This window comes from Tyto alba, unplaced genomic scaffold (assembly GCF_018691265.1).
Source record: "Tyto alba isolate M040663 unplaced genomic scaffold, T.alba_DEE_v4.0 Super-Scaffold_46, whole genome shotgun sequence".
Taxonomy (NCBI): Eukaryota; Metazoa; Chordata; class Aves; order Strigiformes; family Tytonidae; genus Tyto; species Tyto alba.
In genome coordinates this window covers 2,933,921-2,951,326 of record NW_024881322.1, presented here as the reverse complement: position 1 = coordinate 2,951,326, position 17,406 = coordinate 2,933,921, and the positions used below count along the sequence as shown (strand labels likewise).

At 40.7% G+C, this 17,406-nt stretch overlaps 1 protein-coding gene across 2 annotated transcripts in view; it reads left to right on the top strand.

Annotated features, from left to right (window-relative positions):
• The window catches only part of GADL1 (glutamate decarboxylase like 1), an 86,919-nt gene extending 69,755 nt beyond the window's left edge, over positions 1 to 17,164 (top strand). For both annotated transcript variants that reach the window (XM_042806532.1, XM_042806531.1), the window contains one exon: positions 14,359 to 17,164. In XM_042806532.1, the coding sequence (XP_042662466.1) occupies positions 14,359 to 14,532 (174 nt within the window). In that variant the 3' untranslated portion in view covers positions 14,533 to 17,164. The remainder of the gene's footprint in view (positions 1 to 14,358) is intronic.
• Positions 17,165 to 17,406: the final 242 nt, after the last annotated feature.

The window sequence follows — 17,406 nt, the reverse complement described above, 5'->3', positions numbered from 1 at the left end:
ACAGCTGCATGTATACACTTGCGTGCATGTAATATATGCATGCAAATAATCTGTGTAACATGAAAAATGGATCTTTGCGTGTACACATAGCCGGCTTGGCAGCAGTGCACTGAAGGGATTTGTGTGCACTAAATTTATAAAAACTGGCTCTGAACATAGAAGGGAAATAGCGTCAAGAGAGCTGAGGCACGCCCTTAGCATGGTGTTTGCACGTATTCTCACAACTGTTCTTGGTTAAAGATGGCTCTTACTCAAACAGAATCAGAAATGCAAACCTCACATTGTCTCATTCTGTGTGTTTTAAATTTCTGATCTTAGAGAATTTAACATGTGATAGGATAATGAGGTAGAAGCATATGTGGATTTAATCCTAGTCTGAAGTTCCATTTCAAGTTCATGCCAGATGAACCTCCACCCCAAAGACAGTGTTTTCTAATGATCGATGTGCATGCGGGACCAACGGGATACTCCTGGGATCAGATGCAAATGAATTCTTATATAGAGAAAATAATTCAAAGCACGTGTCCCCACCATTTCAGTGAAAATTGTGGACTGTCAATTGCCAACCGCAGAAAAGACTTCAGAGCAGTGGCACTTCAGTACAGTGTCAGAAGGAGAAACACCCAGGAGTGTTTCTCCTTTTCTAGCCCAATAGGCATGAGGCCACTGTGGTTCCTTGTCCCCAGGTCCAGTGAGTACACGTATTCTAGTAGGTGCACTCGTGCGTGCATGCATCCACACACACACAAAACACGATAGGCACACAGCTGGCAGCACAGATCAACAGAGAGATCAGTGTCTTTACTGGCACCCCCATAAACACACATGACAGTCACACCGACATGAACAGTATGAACAACCAGCTTCTCTTCAGCTGATAAGGACTGCAACCTTATGGGGTTAATATAGGCACATTATGGTCTCTCTGGTAGCTGGTCTTAGAAATTGAGTCTGTCGACTTGCTGGCCCCTTGGTCTGCAGAGCTGTCAGGTTACAGGTACTCAGACCTCTTATCCTGCTAGCTGGCTTGTCCACCTTGAAGTTCGCTAGTGTTCACACGTCCACACGGAAGAAAGAAATAAGATTTAATAAGAATAAAGGATAGTCTGCAGTGATCAAGTGCAGGGCTCAGCTAGGTGAGTGTACTGACCAGCCATCTGTTTCTATCCAGCTACCTTGTTTATCTTCTTTTCCCTCTGTTTTCCCACACGTGTTCCTCCCCAATCCTTCTTGGCCTCTCTCTGTTCACACCTTTGGTCCTTCACCTAAGCGTCCCATAAACTGTTTTCTACAGTCCCAGAATCTTCTTCCCTCTGCATCCCATAGTAAGTACTGTACCCCTTGCCTGGCATTCCTGTGAGAGTTTCTCATTTATTTCTCTTTGTGGGTTTTGCACTAGGGGTAAGCGTCCTCTGATAGTCAGTGTGATGTGCTCCACTTTCACTGATCAGCTTACTAGGGTTCCTCTGCTTGTTGTTGTTTCTCTGATCCTTGCTGGGTCTTTGCCTTCTCTGTGGGTAGCCTTTAATCACATCACCTAATGCACATTCACCGTGTCAGCCACCAGAGGAGCACTTGGTTCCCCTTGATTCTGCTTGTACTTTGAATATCTCCCTCTGCACTGGGACCGTTGCAGCGCTTGGGCTTGTCCAGCAGTTCCATAGCCTAGAAACAGCAGAGGAATGTGGATTTTAGCTATTTTTAATTTAAGGTGAACTCTCTGCATAGACTTTGTGTTACCTTGTTTTAGTCATCTGGAACTTAGGTAGAGCTTTTCCACTGAAACCCATGGAGGAGAGAAGCTTTTCCAAATTGAGCCCATCTATCTTACATACCTGCTCTAGGATGAAGTGAATCACTCTCCAGAGGTGCCTCTTTTTCTCTATTAATTAGTGGCAAAGCCTAGATGACTAGCTTAGGCTAGATGTCTAACTTTAAGACTGCCAAAATGCTGGGAGTTGAATGCTACTTTCCGTGTTTTACCTTCAGTGCTGGAGGCCATGTCTCTCTCTGTGTAACGCATGATGTATAGTTCAATGCACCTAACCCTTCCTCTCAAGCTATTAGTCCCCTTGTATGTGAAACTCTTGCAGAAATAAGCAACTACTGTCTCTAAATGATGTAAGTCCCGATGGAAAAATACTGTCAAGGATCAATATAAGTCAATATATGGAGCTGAAACTTGGGAATTGTAGCCTATATTACTGATGTGTGTGGCATAAAGAAGATAGAGCAAGCAGGATTTGATTTTCTGTGATCCCTCACGTCCTCACTAAGTCTTCACTGACAGTGAAGCTCACACCAGTCAGCAGCCCGGGGTGTGCCCTGCGAGTGCAGGGAGTGCCAACCTCTGGAGAGGCTGGCACCTGCACTTCACCCACACTGAGCTCAGCTGGGGTTCCTTCAGGGAGGAAACCGCTTTGGCCCAAATGGCAGCAAGTCTGTGTGTGTTCTGCCAGACAAATTTGCACTAAAAGTACCTTGTCCTGCTCACTAGATGATGTACCTGAGTGATGCCTACCTTTGGCATAGAGTGGTGATTAAGATCTCAGTCATATTTCCTTTCTTTGTGCCTCAGTTCCTTCCAGAGATTAAGATGGAGCTGATAGTATTTCCTTTTATCTATGAAGTACCTTGAAATGTGGGGATGGAAAGCCCTGTAAAACACCAAAATAGAAGGAATTTTTCACTTACACTTAGGAGTATGACTCCTTTTTCTTTTCCCTGACAGCAGCTACTTATTGATTTGTGTCCCTGCTCCTTACCTGCCTAGTGCATGAATAGTAGATAGATGTGGCTTTAGTAGTATCAGAATTCTAAGACAAATGAGAAAGTTTAAAAAATGGTGTAATTCAAACAGAGCTTTTGATTCCTTAGCTGTGTTGGTCCTGGCAGAAGAACAGAAGGAAGGTGTACAGCAGCATGGAGGAAGAACCCAGTGAAATGTACAATAATATAGTCATGGTAGAGAAAAATAAGTATTTCTATCCCCAGATATTTAATTTTATTTGAAATGTTATGATTTAATTATCAAAGCACAGTATTTATGACCCATGCAATACTAATGACTATTGGCAACAAGGCTCATGAGGACACACAATCTAATTAGCTTTAATGGGATGGATTTAGTAATACATTGGATTAACATCTGTTAGAACCAAGTATCAAGATTTATTGTTCTCTGAATAAATATTGACCTCTTGTTCTCAGGTCAATAAATCTTAAGCTTGCCTCCACTTAAATTAGTATCTACTTATTACGTTAGCACTCTTCTGTTTCCAATCACCAGCTTCAGTAGGAGAAGAGGGGAGCTGCACTTCTATCATGTTGCATCAAGTGCTTCTTTAAGAAATTGCAAGAAAACATTGAATTTGCAAATAGAATTAAAAAGGGTTCGATCCTAATCTCTTTGTCGTTTCTTTACATAAATCTGCCCTTCCTTACCGTTGCTTGATAAGAAATTTCAAAAATGTTCAGAAAAAAATCAATTACTAGTAACGCCACTGAAAAAAAAGTGTGTATCTTGCATCATCTGCTCAATTAAGTAGCCTTTATATTTTGTGTAATGTTGTGAGTGGTGTCAAAAATAATTGTGGGCGTGGGTGGGAGGAAATCCTGTTCCTTCATGTGTACTGAGGTACAAAGCTTTTTCTAGGACTTCAGATTTCATTTTGTTCTTCGGATGCTTAAGCACAGGTTCCTTTCTAACTGTAGGCATCTTGAGAGGATTGAGATGGAATATGTTTCTTTTTCATGCCTGCAAGGAAGGAATTTCTTGTTACTCTCCAAAGGGGTCAGTATGGTTGCAAATATCTGCAAATCTTACAAAATTTCTTACAACTAACAAGAAGTCCTCTAAAAACAGTAGAAAATACTTGAGATTGATATCCATTCAGCAGATATTTAGACCTTCTTTTCAAATTTGATAGAGTTATAAGAAACCGCATGTTAGTCTAACTCTACTGCAGGTGAATTCAGCTATAAAACTCCTTGTGACCTCAGTGGCAGACTTCTGTAGGTGAACGTTGATTAATGTGGAGAATCTCTTGCAGAGCCAGTGATCAATCGGAGGCGTTATTATTTTGTAGGAAGATTATTTGTATTTATTGAATTTTGAGGAATTTTTTTCAGTGAAGGAAGTGAAATTTAGCAGACTTTAATGGATGAGTTTTATATAGTAGATCATAACTGCTCTCAAAGAGCAAAAGATTGTTCTTGCTCACTCTCTCCTATACCTATGTTGGTGTGGAAACCTGACAAAAGCATACAAGTTTTTCACCCTGCTATTCTTTTCCTTTTAATTGTACCATTTTTACCTTTTTGATATGATTTAGAGGTACTTGTGTCACTAAGGGAAATCGTGGCGTTTGCCATGGTCTAGAGTGAATACCTGATTAGACTGGTGAAAGAATAAGGTTCTTGAAGCAATTTAGTGTATGGGATTAGAGGATTTAATCTGTGACTCTGAATGCTGAGCCATGTCTATAGGGCTGTAGGGCCCAAGGTTAGCAACTATTTTATTCCATGTATTCCTTTGAGGTTACAAATCTCTGCAAAACAGATGATAAATTCTGAGCCCAGTGTGCCTTCCGCCTCCAACTGCCCTTAAATTATCTAGGGATTGACTGCAGTATAGTTTTATTTAGCTAAGCCTTTTATTAACCATAATTACCTGTATTTTGGTTCTCTAGTTTACAAATACTTCTAAGTGCAAATTGTTATTTTCCCTTCACTTTCCACCCTGTCAGTCTGCAAGAAAGTTTGTAAATTTTGAAACCCTAGGGATCCCGCTTTGTTCTTTCTGTTTCCCGATTGTCTATGCAATTAAACACAGAGGTTTGTAACATATGTTGCATTTAAGTTGTGGATGAAAAAAAAAAAAAAAAAGCAAAACACGCTCACAGCGGATGAGGAGAGGAGGAAGGCTGAGCTGGAATGAACGTTGTCCTTGGACAAGATGTACATGGGAGAAGTGTTGTTGACTTTGATAGGGCTCCGTGTGGTAGGGTTTGGTGGCCTTTATTTCATGGCCAGATTGGGTTTTAAATGAATGAGCCTCAGTTAGGAAGAACAATTCTAATAACTGACAGGTATTGGTCCTATATTTCACTGGGTGGAGGGGGAGAGGGGATCATTTTCTTTGTGAAATTGGGTGATCAGATCAGACAGCAGCTTTGCTTTTGTGGTAGTGGTCTGAGTCAGGGTGGACACCGTGGCCTCATCCCTCCCAAGAGATTGTAAACAGCCTCTGAGAAGGTCATTATGATGTTTTTAAGGAGAAAAAAAAGACACAGGATGCATCTAGTTTTGTTGAAGTACTAATTTTTCTGTAGATCTGGTTAAAGAATATGAACAAGGCCATATTACTATTCTTTAATCCTTACTGTAATGCAAGTGCAGAAGGTGCTGCTGCCTTATGCCTGAAGCTGACTTGTGCGAGTGGTAAATAAGATCTTAACAGTTGGGAATCATTCCAAGTTTCTGAAGCAACATTCCTTTTTCTGCACAAGAATTGTGTTGAGTTTTTGAACTTGTATCACCGTATAACGAAATCTTCCTATTGTAAAGTGCTCCTCCCATCCCCAGGCATTCGCATTGCACTGTGATTTCTTTTTTCCCCCAGTGGAGTAGAACAGAAACTCATCCCTATGCATAAAATCTAAAAGGATACATTTTTTATTAGTTAGTCTTGCTTTCAAGATAACAAACTACCCTTTCATCCTGGTTGGAGATAGGGAGCTTGTCTTTGGCAGGGTTGAAAGACTGGAAAACCTATTCACTAAAATGGGCACTTAACAAAATGTTGCACAGAAGAACCTCATGTACACTACGAAAGCTTTTAAAACAATTATTTTTATAAAAACAGTAGTGCTCAACTCTCTTGCTACTGCTTAAACAGATCAGAGCACTGCATCTATAATGTTGTGTACTAGCCTTTGGAGTTTTCTTAATGTCTACACGGCTTGTTAATTAGACCTTGATGAAGCATCACAGAAATGACAGACAAATAATAAGAAGTCCACATGAATTTTCTTGAAAAGCGACGTGTGCTCAGACAGAAGGTGATATGGGATCATGCACCTGGAAAGCTGTGTTGTTCCCCAGTGTATGTTTTAGCTGTAAGTCAAACATGTACAAACATCTTGTAAGTGCTGATTCTGTGCTGGGTGCTGTCTGTTCTGCCTCCTCCTTTTCAGAGGCAAATACAAAATGTAACAAATGTAAAAGCCTTTGTCTGAAGGCTATTTTTTGTTGCATAAATGGCTGGCTAAAGAAGTCACTTAAGGCAATCAAAATCTGAAGCCAACCCGCCATCTCCTATTAGTCAGGTCATTTTCAGTGATTTGTGGGGTTCATTAATGTGTCGTCTGGCAAAAAGCAAAGGGGGAGAAGATGATGTGCAAAATACAATAGTGTAGACATACTGCACAGCCCTGAGTTGAAGGTGCACGGAGAGTGTTGGTATCGGGACAAAAATATAGCAGCATCTGTTCTCCTTTGATATGTTAGTTTCTCCGAAGAATGTGGAAGTGGTTACTGCTATTTTGACAAATGCGCTTATTTCTCCTTTTGTTGCCTGGTGTGGCACAAGGGGAACACTGGCGCAATAGTGTACGGCAATAATTTATTAGTGGTTTAGGGATGTGGGCCCAGAACAAATTCTAGACAAAAGAAAAACATGTTTGGGTTTTACAGAGCGCCTTGGCTACAGGAACAAAGCTGTGATTGGGTGTGCAAATATTTGGTATTTCGATTGTCCCAGTTGGGGTGACAGCTGACAAATGGTCTGAGTTTGTTTTTAATTATCACCAAAAGGGAAAAAGCCTGTTGTTTTAAAGCCAGCAACTGATGTTGCAGCACAAGGCAAGAAAAGATATTTAACAGTGGAGGATATACTTCCTCAGTGTTATGTTGAAAGCACTATTATTTCCAAATATTTATAGTATTTAGCTAGTTTTGTGATTACAACCAACCAAGAAAACTGTGTCGTTCGCTTGTATTGCATCCAATGATCTATATTAAAATGCCAGCTACTGTTCTTGCTTAATACTGACTGGTATCATTGATATCAAAGTTATCTTCTGCAGTCACACTGGGAAATGCAGCAAATACACTGTGACAGATGTTTGTGAGACCTATTTGGCACAAAAATTATTTAATATATATCATACTAGCGTACAGAGCACCCATGAGGTATCAAGGCCGATTACAATAGATGTGTGAACACAAAGAGACTTCACTGCCTGGAAAGGTCATATGCCTCATGTGAAGGGAAAAAGAAACATGTTACCCAAAAGAGATGGAGTGATTTGTCCAAACCGCTTCTGGCAGATTTAGGCACCAGTCCTATTTGTTGAATCTGTATCCAGTACTTCAACCCCTGTGCTATCATTTAAGCAAGATAGGAAACAATATTGTGAAGACCTACTGAAATTAATAGCCCATATGTAAAAGTTTGAAATTGTGTCCAAATACTTGACTGGACTGGGGTTTTGTTTACTTTTTTGGTGGCATTTGCTGTGCAATAGTTGTTTTCTTATGAATATATATGAATCTGAACTAGCAGGAAGCATAACTTGTCAGAATTTGAATAGCTATTAAGTTGCCTTTTAAGTGACAATCATGAACTTCCAAATGAAAATTTGCCCCTTCTGGGGTAGCTAAATAGATTTTTGTGGTCAGATGAGAGAGACTGTTCTGTATAAAATTGGTTTTCATTGCAAGGAATAATTGAAGCAAGAACACAAAATGTGTTTTCCATTTCTGTGAAATCATGACAATGTGATCTTTCCATTTTGTCAAAATGGTGACTTTTTTTGTCTTCTAGCTACGAATCTTCAGCCAATTTATAGTGCTGTATTTGGTACCTCAGAAAATTTCACCAAGGCTGTACTTGAGGAAGAGAAATAGTTTGAGCTGCTAATATGCTCCTGTCCTCCCAACACTGTCTAGCCTGCTTCTGTGGATCCCCAGAAAGATTATCAATTTACTGCAAATGTGGCTTTCTCTAGTAAAAGCTGAAGGCTGTTTGCAAACTGCCACCTGAAGCAGACATATAAGGAGGAAATTTAGATAATCGCATTCTGCTTCCGTTGAAGTCCGTGGCAATTTTGAAATTAATTTTAGGAGAAGCAGAATGAGGTCTGGTGGCTGTGAGTCGCTGTTGCCAGCAGCTGGAATAGCTCTTCAGCTTTATGTTGCATAGATGCTCAGTGACCTGGGGACGGTCCAAAAGATTTGGAAAAAATGCAGTTGCCATTCTGACTTTGTAGCACTTGCTGGGCTAGCACATTTAGAGTCATCCATACTACTCGAAGCTGTTCACATGAGATTCCCAGCCAAATTTTGCTGACAGAACAGGCAGTCCTGTGAATTTTCTCATACTTTCTGTCTTTTCCGGGGGCCAAAAATTCTACAGACGTTTCAGTTAAGCAGTGTCATCACTTTTGATCACACATATTTATGGTTGCACAAATAATGGATTTTTTGGTTTGGCCATTGAATTAAGAAACTGGAAGCAATTCTTGGTTTTAGTTGATCAGAAAGAATTGTTGGGTTTTTTTTCAGACAAGCTAAAATGAAACTATTTGCTTAGTTTCGGTTTCCTCAGTCCTTTTCTACTTGCTGCAATAAAAATGGGTCAATTTCTAATTTAATTAAAACTTAAATTGAAAACAGGGTTTTGAAACAAATATTCTAAATACTTTTCTTTTAAAAATTTAGAAAACCTCTAGGCTTTTCTCATTTCTTTATTTTTCTGGCTAAGGTTATCTTTTCACTTAGGCTGTTTGTCAAATTCACAATTTATTTTTTTCCCCGAAGCAAAATATTTTTGTAAATTCATTGCTTAGAATATTTTTACCCAGCATTGTTATCAATTTACGACTCATTCCCGTTGCCTTAGTGATTAAATACAAAATTACAGACTGTTGCTTTTAAAGAGTATAGCCTCTAGCCTACAGTTTGGAAAAGCTGTTGCGATATGTCAGCATCTGATATGGCTGGACTAATATGACTAGAGGATGTGAGAGTGACTGCAGTACGAGTAACGTTCCGGTATCAGAGGTAGGGTGTCAGAGGCATAGAAAATAATTTGTGATGGGGCAGTTTGAAAATACTGGATTAGGTCTAAAAGGAGGTTCCTTACAGATGAAGGAAGGGCATGGAGAAAGAAATTCATAACCAAGGTTGGACATAGTCTTCCATTATCAGCAAGCTCTTCTGCGGTTGTTCAACTGGGGCTGTCTTGCACTGTCAGGACATCTGTTAATTGCATTTGTCAGGGGCAACGTTCGAGCAGAAAAGGAAGGAGCTAATTAAAACCAATAGGTGCTTATATCTTGATTTAAGCAAGAAGAACAAGGTAGCATATTTGTTGGGAAATTCTGCTTCTCCTTAGGACAACTTATTTGGCTATCCATAGCCAGCAGCGTTAGCACAGTTGAGGTTGAAGGCTCAGTGGATTTACCTCATAGGAACAAAAGAGCTACATTACTCTTTTCTGTCCCTTGACATCAAAAAGCATCAGCTATTTTGGACTAAGTGTAAGACTCGAACTGTAAGCTCATAATAGTGGGGTATGTGTTTTAGAAGTTAATGGGATTGTGCGATTTGAAAAAGTTAGGCACCTGGTTACCTTATTATGATAGTATCTTTTTTTTTTTTTTTTTTGGTAGTTAGAATAAACTTTTACAAACCAATTCTAATTACAGATGTCCATACTGTTCAGCAGGAGGCAGCTTACAGTGAATGAATTCCAAAGCATAATATTGTGCTATGAATAATGCAGGGGGAAAAATCACCTATTTAACAGAGCTGCTCTGGAGATTTCACTTTACGTAAGAAACCCATGTGCTAGGAAATTGTTCTTATCTTAAGAACTAGGCTTACATAGGTTGACCACTGTGAGAATGGTTTCAGAGGCCTTGCTAGCAGGAAGAAGAAATTATCTTAAATGAGTGTTTCAGCTGATCTGAAAGGATTTTAAGTGTCCAAACTTGGGAGCTAGCTCTTGGAGACACTAGGTACATGCTTCTTTTGCTGAGAATGTGCTCAACTCTACTGATGAATCAGTCTTTAATGGTGGTTGCTGAAGTGTGTTACGTGGTCACAGCCTGAGCGTGGTGGAAATTCTTGAAGCGTTGGAGAAACTTGCACTGAATGCCACTGGCAAGTCAATTAGGGGGAACACAGTGGTTTTTAATGTATTGCCCTGTGGTACGATTGTATGGATCCATTCATCTCAAGGATACTTGAGATGTGGAGAGGGAGATGGATTGCTTTTCTCGTCCTCCATCTGCACTGGATGCTTCAGCTGTAGTGTCCGAGCTGGTCCTGGCTGCTTATCACACTGCTCTGTGCCTGTGTACGTGCTGGAAAGGAACATTGGCATCTTCCACGTGAATATATACGAGGGTCAGCTGTGGTCTGGACTCTTTATAGAAACAGCTCAAACTTTAGGGCTAAAACTTTCTGCTTGTATTGTGGCTGAGCGCTGGCGGAGAAGAGATTATCCTGTCGCTCAGGTAAATGGAGAAGGAGCTAAACCACTGTGTCGTTGCTGCTCTAGTTTAAAAACCTCTGCTATTAGAAGTAAGGGAAGGACGAGATGTTACAGCCTCTGGGTAGGTCTGCGTGGGGAAACTGCGGTGCACCCACCAGTCCTCAGGCAAAGCAGTTCCCTGGGCCTCTGGCTGAGCGGTGCAGTGTGTGCAGCTCTGCTGTAGGATTGCCTTCCACGCGCTGCACCTCCTCTCCACCTTCCTCGGTGGAAGAAGGGCACGTCTGATAGCTAATTCACTGCTGAAGTGAGCGTCTGAAACAGTGATCTCCGGGGTGAATTGGCAGGGGCGGCCGGTGATGGGAAGGAAGTGGTGAAGGGAGCAAAGGAGAGGACTTCAGTTTTAGGAAACATTACACTTAAAATTCTGAGACTGTTCCACTGACGGGTAACGTGAAGAGTTAGATTTACAATTTGAAGTAAGTTCTGTAGTAAAATAATTGGACTGGTGAAGCAATCTCACTCTCACTAAATTGCTTTCCGAGGAGCCTATCCTGAATGGGGCTGTGCAGCTCCTTCTGATATTTGAGTATCCTCAGGTCTCATTGACTTCAGTGGGTATTAAACTCATTGAACTCCTCACTAGGCAGTTAGTTCATTATAGGTCTGTTTTTTCTGCTGCAAAGTGGTAGCTGCCTTTACTCTCAGTTAGCAGTCATACCCTGTGATCCTCAAGTTCATGCCTTAGCATGCATGTATCGTTTAACGGTTCTTTTGTGAGACATGTATGTAAGCATTTGTGCATATAATTTGTTCTTTACTGCTTTCTGTGGGCAGGATCCCTGATAGTTTTGTTGCATCATGCTAGCAAGCAGAACATGCGAAATGCTTGATGGAGAACATTTCCCAAAATAATCCTGTCTAAAGCTCATAAGACAGTTTTATGGTTTTTGTTGTTTCTTTTAAGTAGGAGGTGTTTGGTTTGCTATCAAAAAGGGATGGATGCACTTCAAATTAAGAGGACAACTTCATTAGCATGTAGGATGAATGAGGTAATAAATGAGATAATAAAAATGAGATTTTTCTACCTTTCCTTTCAATGAGAGAAGACCTATTGAAATGCAGTATGTTTACAGTCCTCAAATTACTGAAGCTCTAAATGTTTTTGCTTTCATGCTCTCCATTTGTGCTACTGCACATTTTGGGATGATGGATTGTGGAGCACTGGGTGTTGAGATGAAGAGAATCGATAGTGTGATACAAAAGATGAAATAATTCTGATGGAACATCAATAAAGGCTAAAAGCTGCCATAGGGATTTGAATCTTAAAGAAGAGCTTGAGAAAGTGTATTAAGAAGATTTCACCTCTCCCCTTGCACTTGTAGTGTCTTTATTCCATGAGTAGAAGTCGCTTGGGGGTTCTTGTCGAGTACCGGGGTGGAGGATTTTTTTCTTTTCTGTATGTACATGGTGCCCAGCACAATCCCTCCTGGGTGTGATGTCTTCCGAGCACTGTCACAGTGTCATTGCTATCTCAGGCCATAGCTGACCTGAATAATAATGGAATTGTAGAGCTTTAGTAGCCTCGTGTGCTTTTCAAGGGTGCAACACATGCAAACTGTAGAAGTGGGAGAATTTTTATCATGCCACTGTTTCAGAGAAGATGTGTGGCAGGTCCATACAGCAGTGTGCATGACCAGGAGTGTTCCCAACCAAGAGTCTACCCACTGGAAAATGTGCAAGAACAATTACAAGACCCAGATTTTGCCCTCATGTTAGCACTGCACAGTACTGCGTTCAGTGGTTTGTTCGGATGTAGTTTGGAATATTTTATCTGAAGCAGAGAGCATTGTTTGCTGAGTAACATACTTTGCAGGATGAAGAAGTCTGTCTCATGCAAAAGAGCTACCATCTCTATCCAAGCAGGACTCCAGTGTTTGTTTAATTTTTTCCTGAGCATGGACTAAACGAGCTTAGTCTGAAGTAATTCTGAGCTATAAAACAAGAAAATTGAGGAATCCTTGAATCCTTTGCTAGGCAGACAGCAGCCCAGGTGGGTGATGGTTTAGGGGTATTTTTGATGACTTCTATTTCTAAATGATGTACGCATTGCAGCTACACAGCAGAATTGTGATTTCATTGGTAGCTTTAATTAGGACCTTTACGCAGGAGGCACACCTGGAGCTTCACGTTAGATTTTGTGGATTTTATGGGAAAAGGTGCTATTGAATGTGACTGAAGGTATCACAGTATGCCTCTTCACATTTGTGCTGTAATTCTGAGCGTTCCTGACCTCATTGTTACCTTCTTGTTTCCCTAACGTTTATGAGAACTACTTTCGCAACTAATTTCTAATTTTTTGCTTGCAGCAATATGCAGAAAACCAAAATTCTGATTGCACATTGCGTTCTGAAAGGATATTCTTTGCTTTCATGTGCATAATTTATACTGATGTCACACTCTGGACTTCAGTTAGAATGCTGACTCCACCACTCTCATAGCTTAGAAAACAAATGCTAAATAAAACATGTAGCTTTATCACAAAGATTAACCAAATTCAGAGAGGCAGATTAAGTTAGAACCATAAACACACTTCCTCTGAATTCAGTCTACATTCTGAAACAATGGTAATTTAGACATGTACCACTAAGCAGATATGGGAAAGCTAAGCTGTTAATGTTGAAAACCTTAGCTGCTTCTATCTAAGGAAATTATATGGGACTTGCCTACTAAAATGTGCCATGTGAAAATAAAGCTATTAAGGCAAGGTTGGCATTATCATTTTTCTTTTGCAGATCAGGTGGTAATTTCTGGCACTAACTTTTACAGCTGAAATAAATTAATGCAGAATCCAAGGTTAGGTCATACACGTATTTGCTTAGCTCAAAGTCAAACCATCACAAAAGGAAGAAAAGGAACGCACTGTTGTGAAATATATTAGTGTTATTATGAATATATTAAAATGCAACACATTTTTAGAAATATTACTTCTGTCAAAATACTTATTTATGTTGAATTGTGTCTTCCAAAGAATAGAGTACTTAATCCAGCAATGCATTTCAGCTTATGACTGTTTTCAAGCATGAGAACGCAGAACTACTCACACGCTTAAAGTTAAGCACGGGATTAACTGGACAAGGATAATGGCCCTGCTGGGATGAGATCAAGTGTTCCGCTCTAAGGACCTGACTCTGCCAATCTTGCTCATGTTTCTTTTTTCTGCAGTGAGACACCTATGAGATTCCATCCCAGTTGACACAAGAGTGGTGTAGCCAAATGCTGCTTACACCTTAAATCTAAGAGATGAAATCTTGGGCTTCAGGATCAGGCCTTCTTCCTTAATATTGCATTGGCAGGTTAAGTTTCACAGGGGTTCAATGGAGAGTGTCCTCTAGGAAGAGTGGCTTTGCAGATGTGGCAGGAGAAGGGCCATCAAGAATGAATAGTCAGGCTTAGCCTAGTCAGCACAAGGAGAGAAACCCTGCCTTTTACCAGCTGCAGTTGATGTTCTTCCTGAGTTCAAACCTTTGTTCTAAATCAGGAAGACTAGGGACCTTAACCCAGGCTTTCCGATGACACAGATGAAAAGCAGCAAGCTTTTGGAAGGTTTTAGATCTTGCTCTGATTGTTCCAGGAGTCCCAGAACCTGAGGCTCTCAGTGCACTGTCCGCCTCTAAACCTGCAGGTCTCAGCTTTAATGTTTCTTGGGGCCGGCAAGGAATGCCAAACTCAGACACTTCAAAAAAACCTCAGAAGTCACAAAATACAGTTCTTGCCCAAATCTGCTGTATTTCTGAGTGTGAAACCAACCCTTTTTTTTTTTTTTTTTTTTTTTTTTTTTTTGTCTCTACTTTCAGGTTGCTCCTATAATTAAAGAAAGGATGATGAAGAAGGGCAGCATGATGCTTGGGTACCAGCCTCACCAGGACAAAGTCAACTTCTTCCGCCAGGTGGTGATCAGCCCGCACGTTAGTCGAGAGGACATGGACTTCTTGCTGGACGAAATTGAACTGCTTGCTAAGGACTTGTAGCTGTAGCTCACAGCACCAGGTGCTGCTCACGTGTGACACTCACAGAGAGAGGATGGCAGCAGCATCCCGGTGCCGTTTTGTGAAAGGTAGTAATAAAGCTTGGACGTATAGTTTGGAAACTGTCATTTTACAGAGTGATGTTGGGAGCTTTGCAGGTAGAACACCCCTTCACAGGAAGGTATTTGCTGATGGGGGCTGAGTGGCCAGGGGCAGGCCGGTGCTTGCAGCACCACTGCCATCCTGGGAAGTGTTTCCTCAAGGAGGGAGGTGTCTACGTCCCAGGGAGGGCAGCTGTTTACGGGGTGCTTGTGCACAGTGTAGCTCAAACTGGTCACTCACATAGGCAAGCAGTACCCCTCTGAAGTTACTTTTAGGAGTGGATTTAGCTCAGTGAGCCTTAAAAAGCTAGTTAATACTCTGTCTACTCTCTCGATATTTTAGTTTGGTATGTGTTTAAGGGTAGAGGCCTGGTTGGTAATTACACTGATAAGACTGGAAATTGTGAACTTAAATGAAGAGTTCCTCAAGGCCCCTAACTAGGTGGATTGCCCGGGTTTTCTGTCGGCCCGTGGGAGCACGAGCAGACAGCAGAACGGCGCTTGCTGGGGTTGTGCAGTCACCATCCCGGGAGGTTTGCAGGATTCTCCTGCACAAAGCCCCGAGCAACCAATACTGACCCCGCTTTGAGCAGGTTGAACTAGATGACCTATTAAGGTCCCTTCCAACCTACAGGACTTGGTGATTCTGTGAAATACAATCATTGGGTCCTGTCAGTGTTTGCCAACGTTGCCCACCCAAAATATCACCACCGCTTTAGCAGAGCTGAGGGTATTGGAATAGGACTTAGAACTTCTTACCTCTTTGTTAACAGGAGTTAGCTATAATTTCTGAACTGCTGTTCACCTTCCTCTATTTTTAAAGTGTAAAGATTTATTTAGCAGCTTTTAGATGCACTTTAAAATTATAACAGAGAAAAAAATATGTATTTACCTGAAAGATAAGTATTTTTTATGCATGTTGACTATATGTTAAGAATATAGCAAAATTACTTATCTGTCATTGTCTGTATTTTCCTGTAGGTTTGAGATGACTCAGTCTTATGTTATCAGTGTATAATTTATATTTTGACACTGAAATTAAGGTGATGGTGATCAGAGAAGGCCTGCCTGTGATTTTAGGATATGAACAGCTTGAACATTTTCGGTTAATCATATGTTGCAAAATTAAGTTCTAAACTCTGTGTTAAGAATTATGGTATACTTTTGGTCTCTTTTTATTCTATAAACCGATCCATTTTATAAAGATAGAAGTATATTTCTCGGGGTGAAGTTCTTTCAGCAAGCTAATGGAAATAGCCATGTCTTTTACTGTGTAATCAACACCTACTTAACTTAAATGTTTTGATGTTTGTTCCTTATTCTGTATTTGAGGTAGCACTGACCAATATGAACCTTTCTGTCATAATGGTTTTTCTCCTGCTGAAAGCTGTCTTTAAACACAATGCTTTCTTCTTTTCATTTCCTACATTGTACTAGGATCCAACATTGCGTGACATTCCTACTTGTAGTCTTCGGGATGATGGTGTGGAAAGTTTAGCAGGGTCATGATAACCAAGGAGGTCACACCATCAGAGCAATGGATAGGAGCAAGAGTCACCCTGCGGCGCTTGGCAGATACCTTTAACAGGGTCCTGGAAGAGAATATTCTTGTGCTATTCTAGCGATCCACTGGACTTTAAGCCAAACCCCACACTGATATTAATATAAAAATGAACATCACAATGTTGCCCCTGGATTCTGCCCTGTAATACCCACAGATAACTTTATCATTTATTGCCTTGTACTTCTGGCTATAGCAGCTACCAGAATCTTGTAAAGCCCCTAACGAAATTCAGGGCCCGTAAGGCTTATTGAGCCTCCCAGCCGCTCCGGGTGGAGTGCAGAGTACACAGGGGGTGCTGGGTGGATGGGGTGACTTTGCTGTTGCTTCTTGAGCTGGACAGGACTGTTACCCCTCCTTCTCCTTCTCTTTTTTTGACCTTGAAGGGAAAGACAGAACACAGTGTCAGGATGTTTAGATTACGGTCCAGATTCTTGGTGAGGTACCTGATTTTTGATTCAGGGGGAGCTCTGCCACCTTCCATCGGCAAAGAATTTGGTCTGTGATGTTCCATGACACCATTGCTATCAAAAAAAAGCGTTACTGTCTTCTTTCTTTTCATGTTGTTTGTGCATTTCTCTGTTTCCAGATACCGCGACACTTATGGCACGTATCACACTGAAGGAACACAGTTCCTTTCTGTAGAAGTAGTGGCTATACGATTTTTAAATTAGAGCAAAATGGAACTTTTTTAATGTTTGCAGAAAATAAGTCTCTGATCAACATGTGCACTGATTTCCTCAAAGGTATAGGTTAACCTTCCAGTGTGATGTGAGTACCTTATCTAATCTCCATGTATTTTCTATTATTTCTAACCCCTTATCACATCCCAGGTGTGCAATATGATGGTCTCACTTCAGGACTAATGTAATTTTCTCATAGTTGCCTGTTAAGGACTAGTATGTACAAAATGTCTATTTTGTAGCTGGTGATTTTAATAAAAAGTGAAGTAAATGACACCCTTGTAAATACAGGCTGTGTTTGTCATTTGTCAATCTGAAACTGCATATATATATTATATATATTTATATAAAGAAGGTACCTATGAGCACTCCAGATAGAGAAACAGCAAACTACCAGCACAGCTTTAAAATGTGAAACCTAGTTTAACCCTGCTTCAGGATGTGGTTTATCTGTGTGCTGTGCCCATATCATCTTTAATAGACATCTTGGATGAAAATGTGTCACAATTCATCTTACTCTTGCTTTCAAATG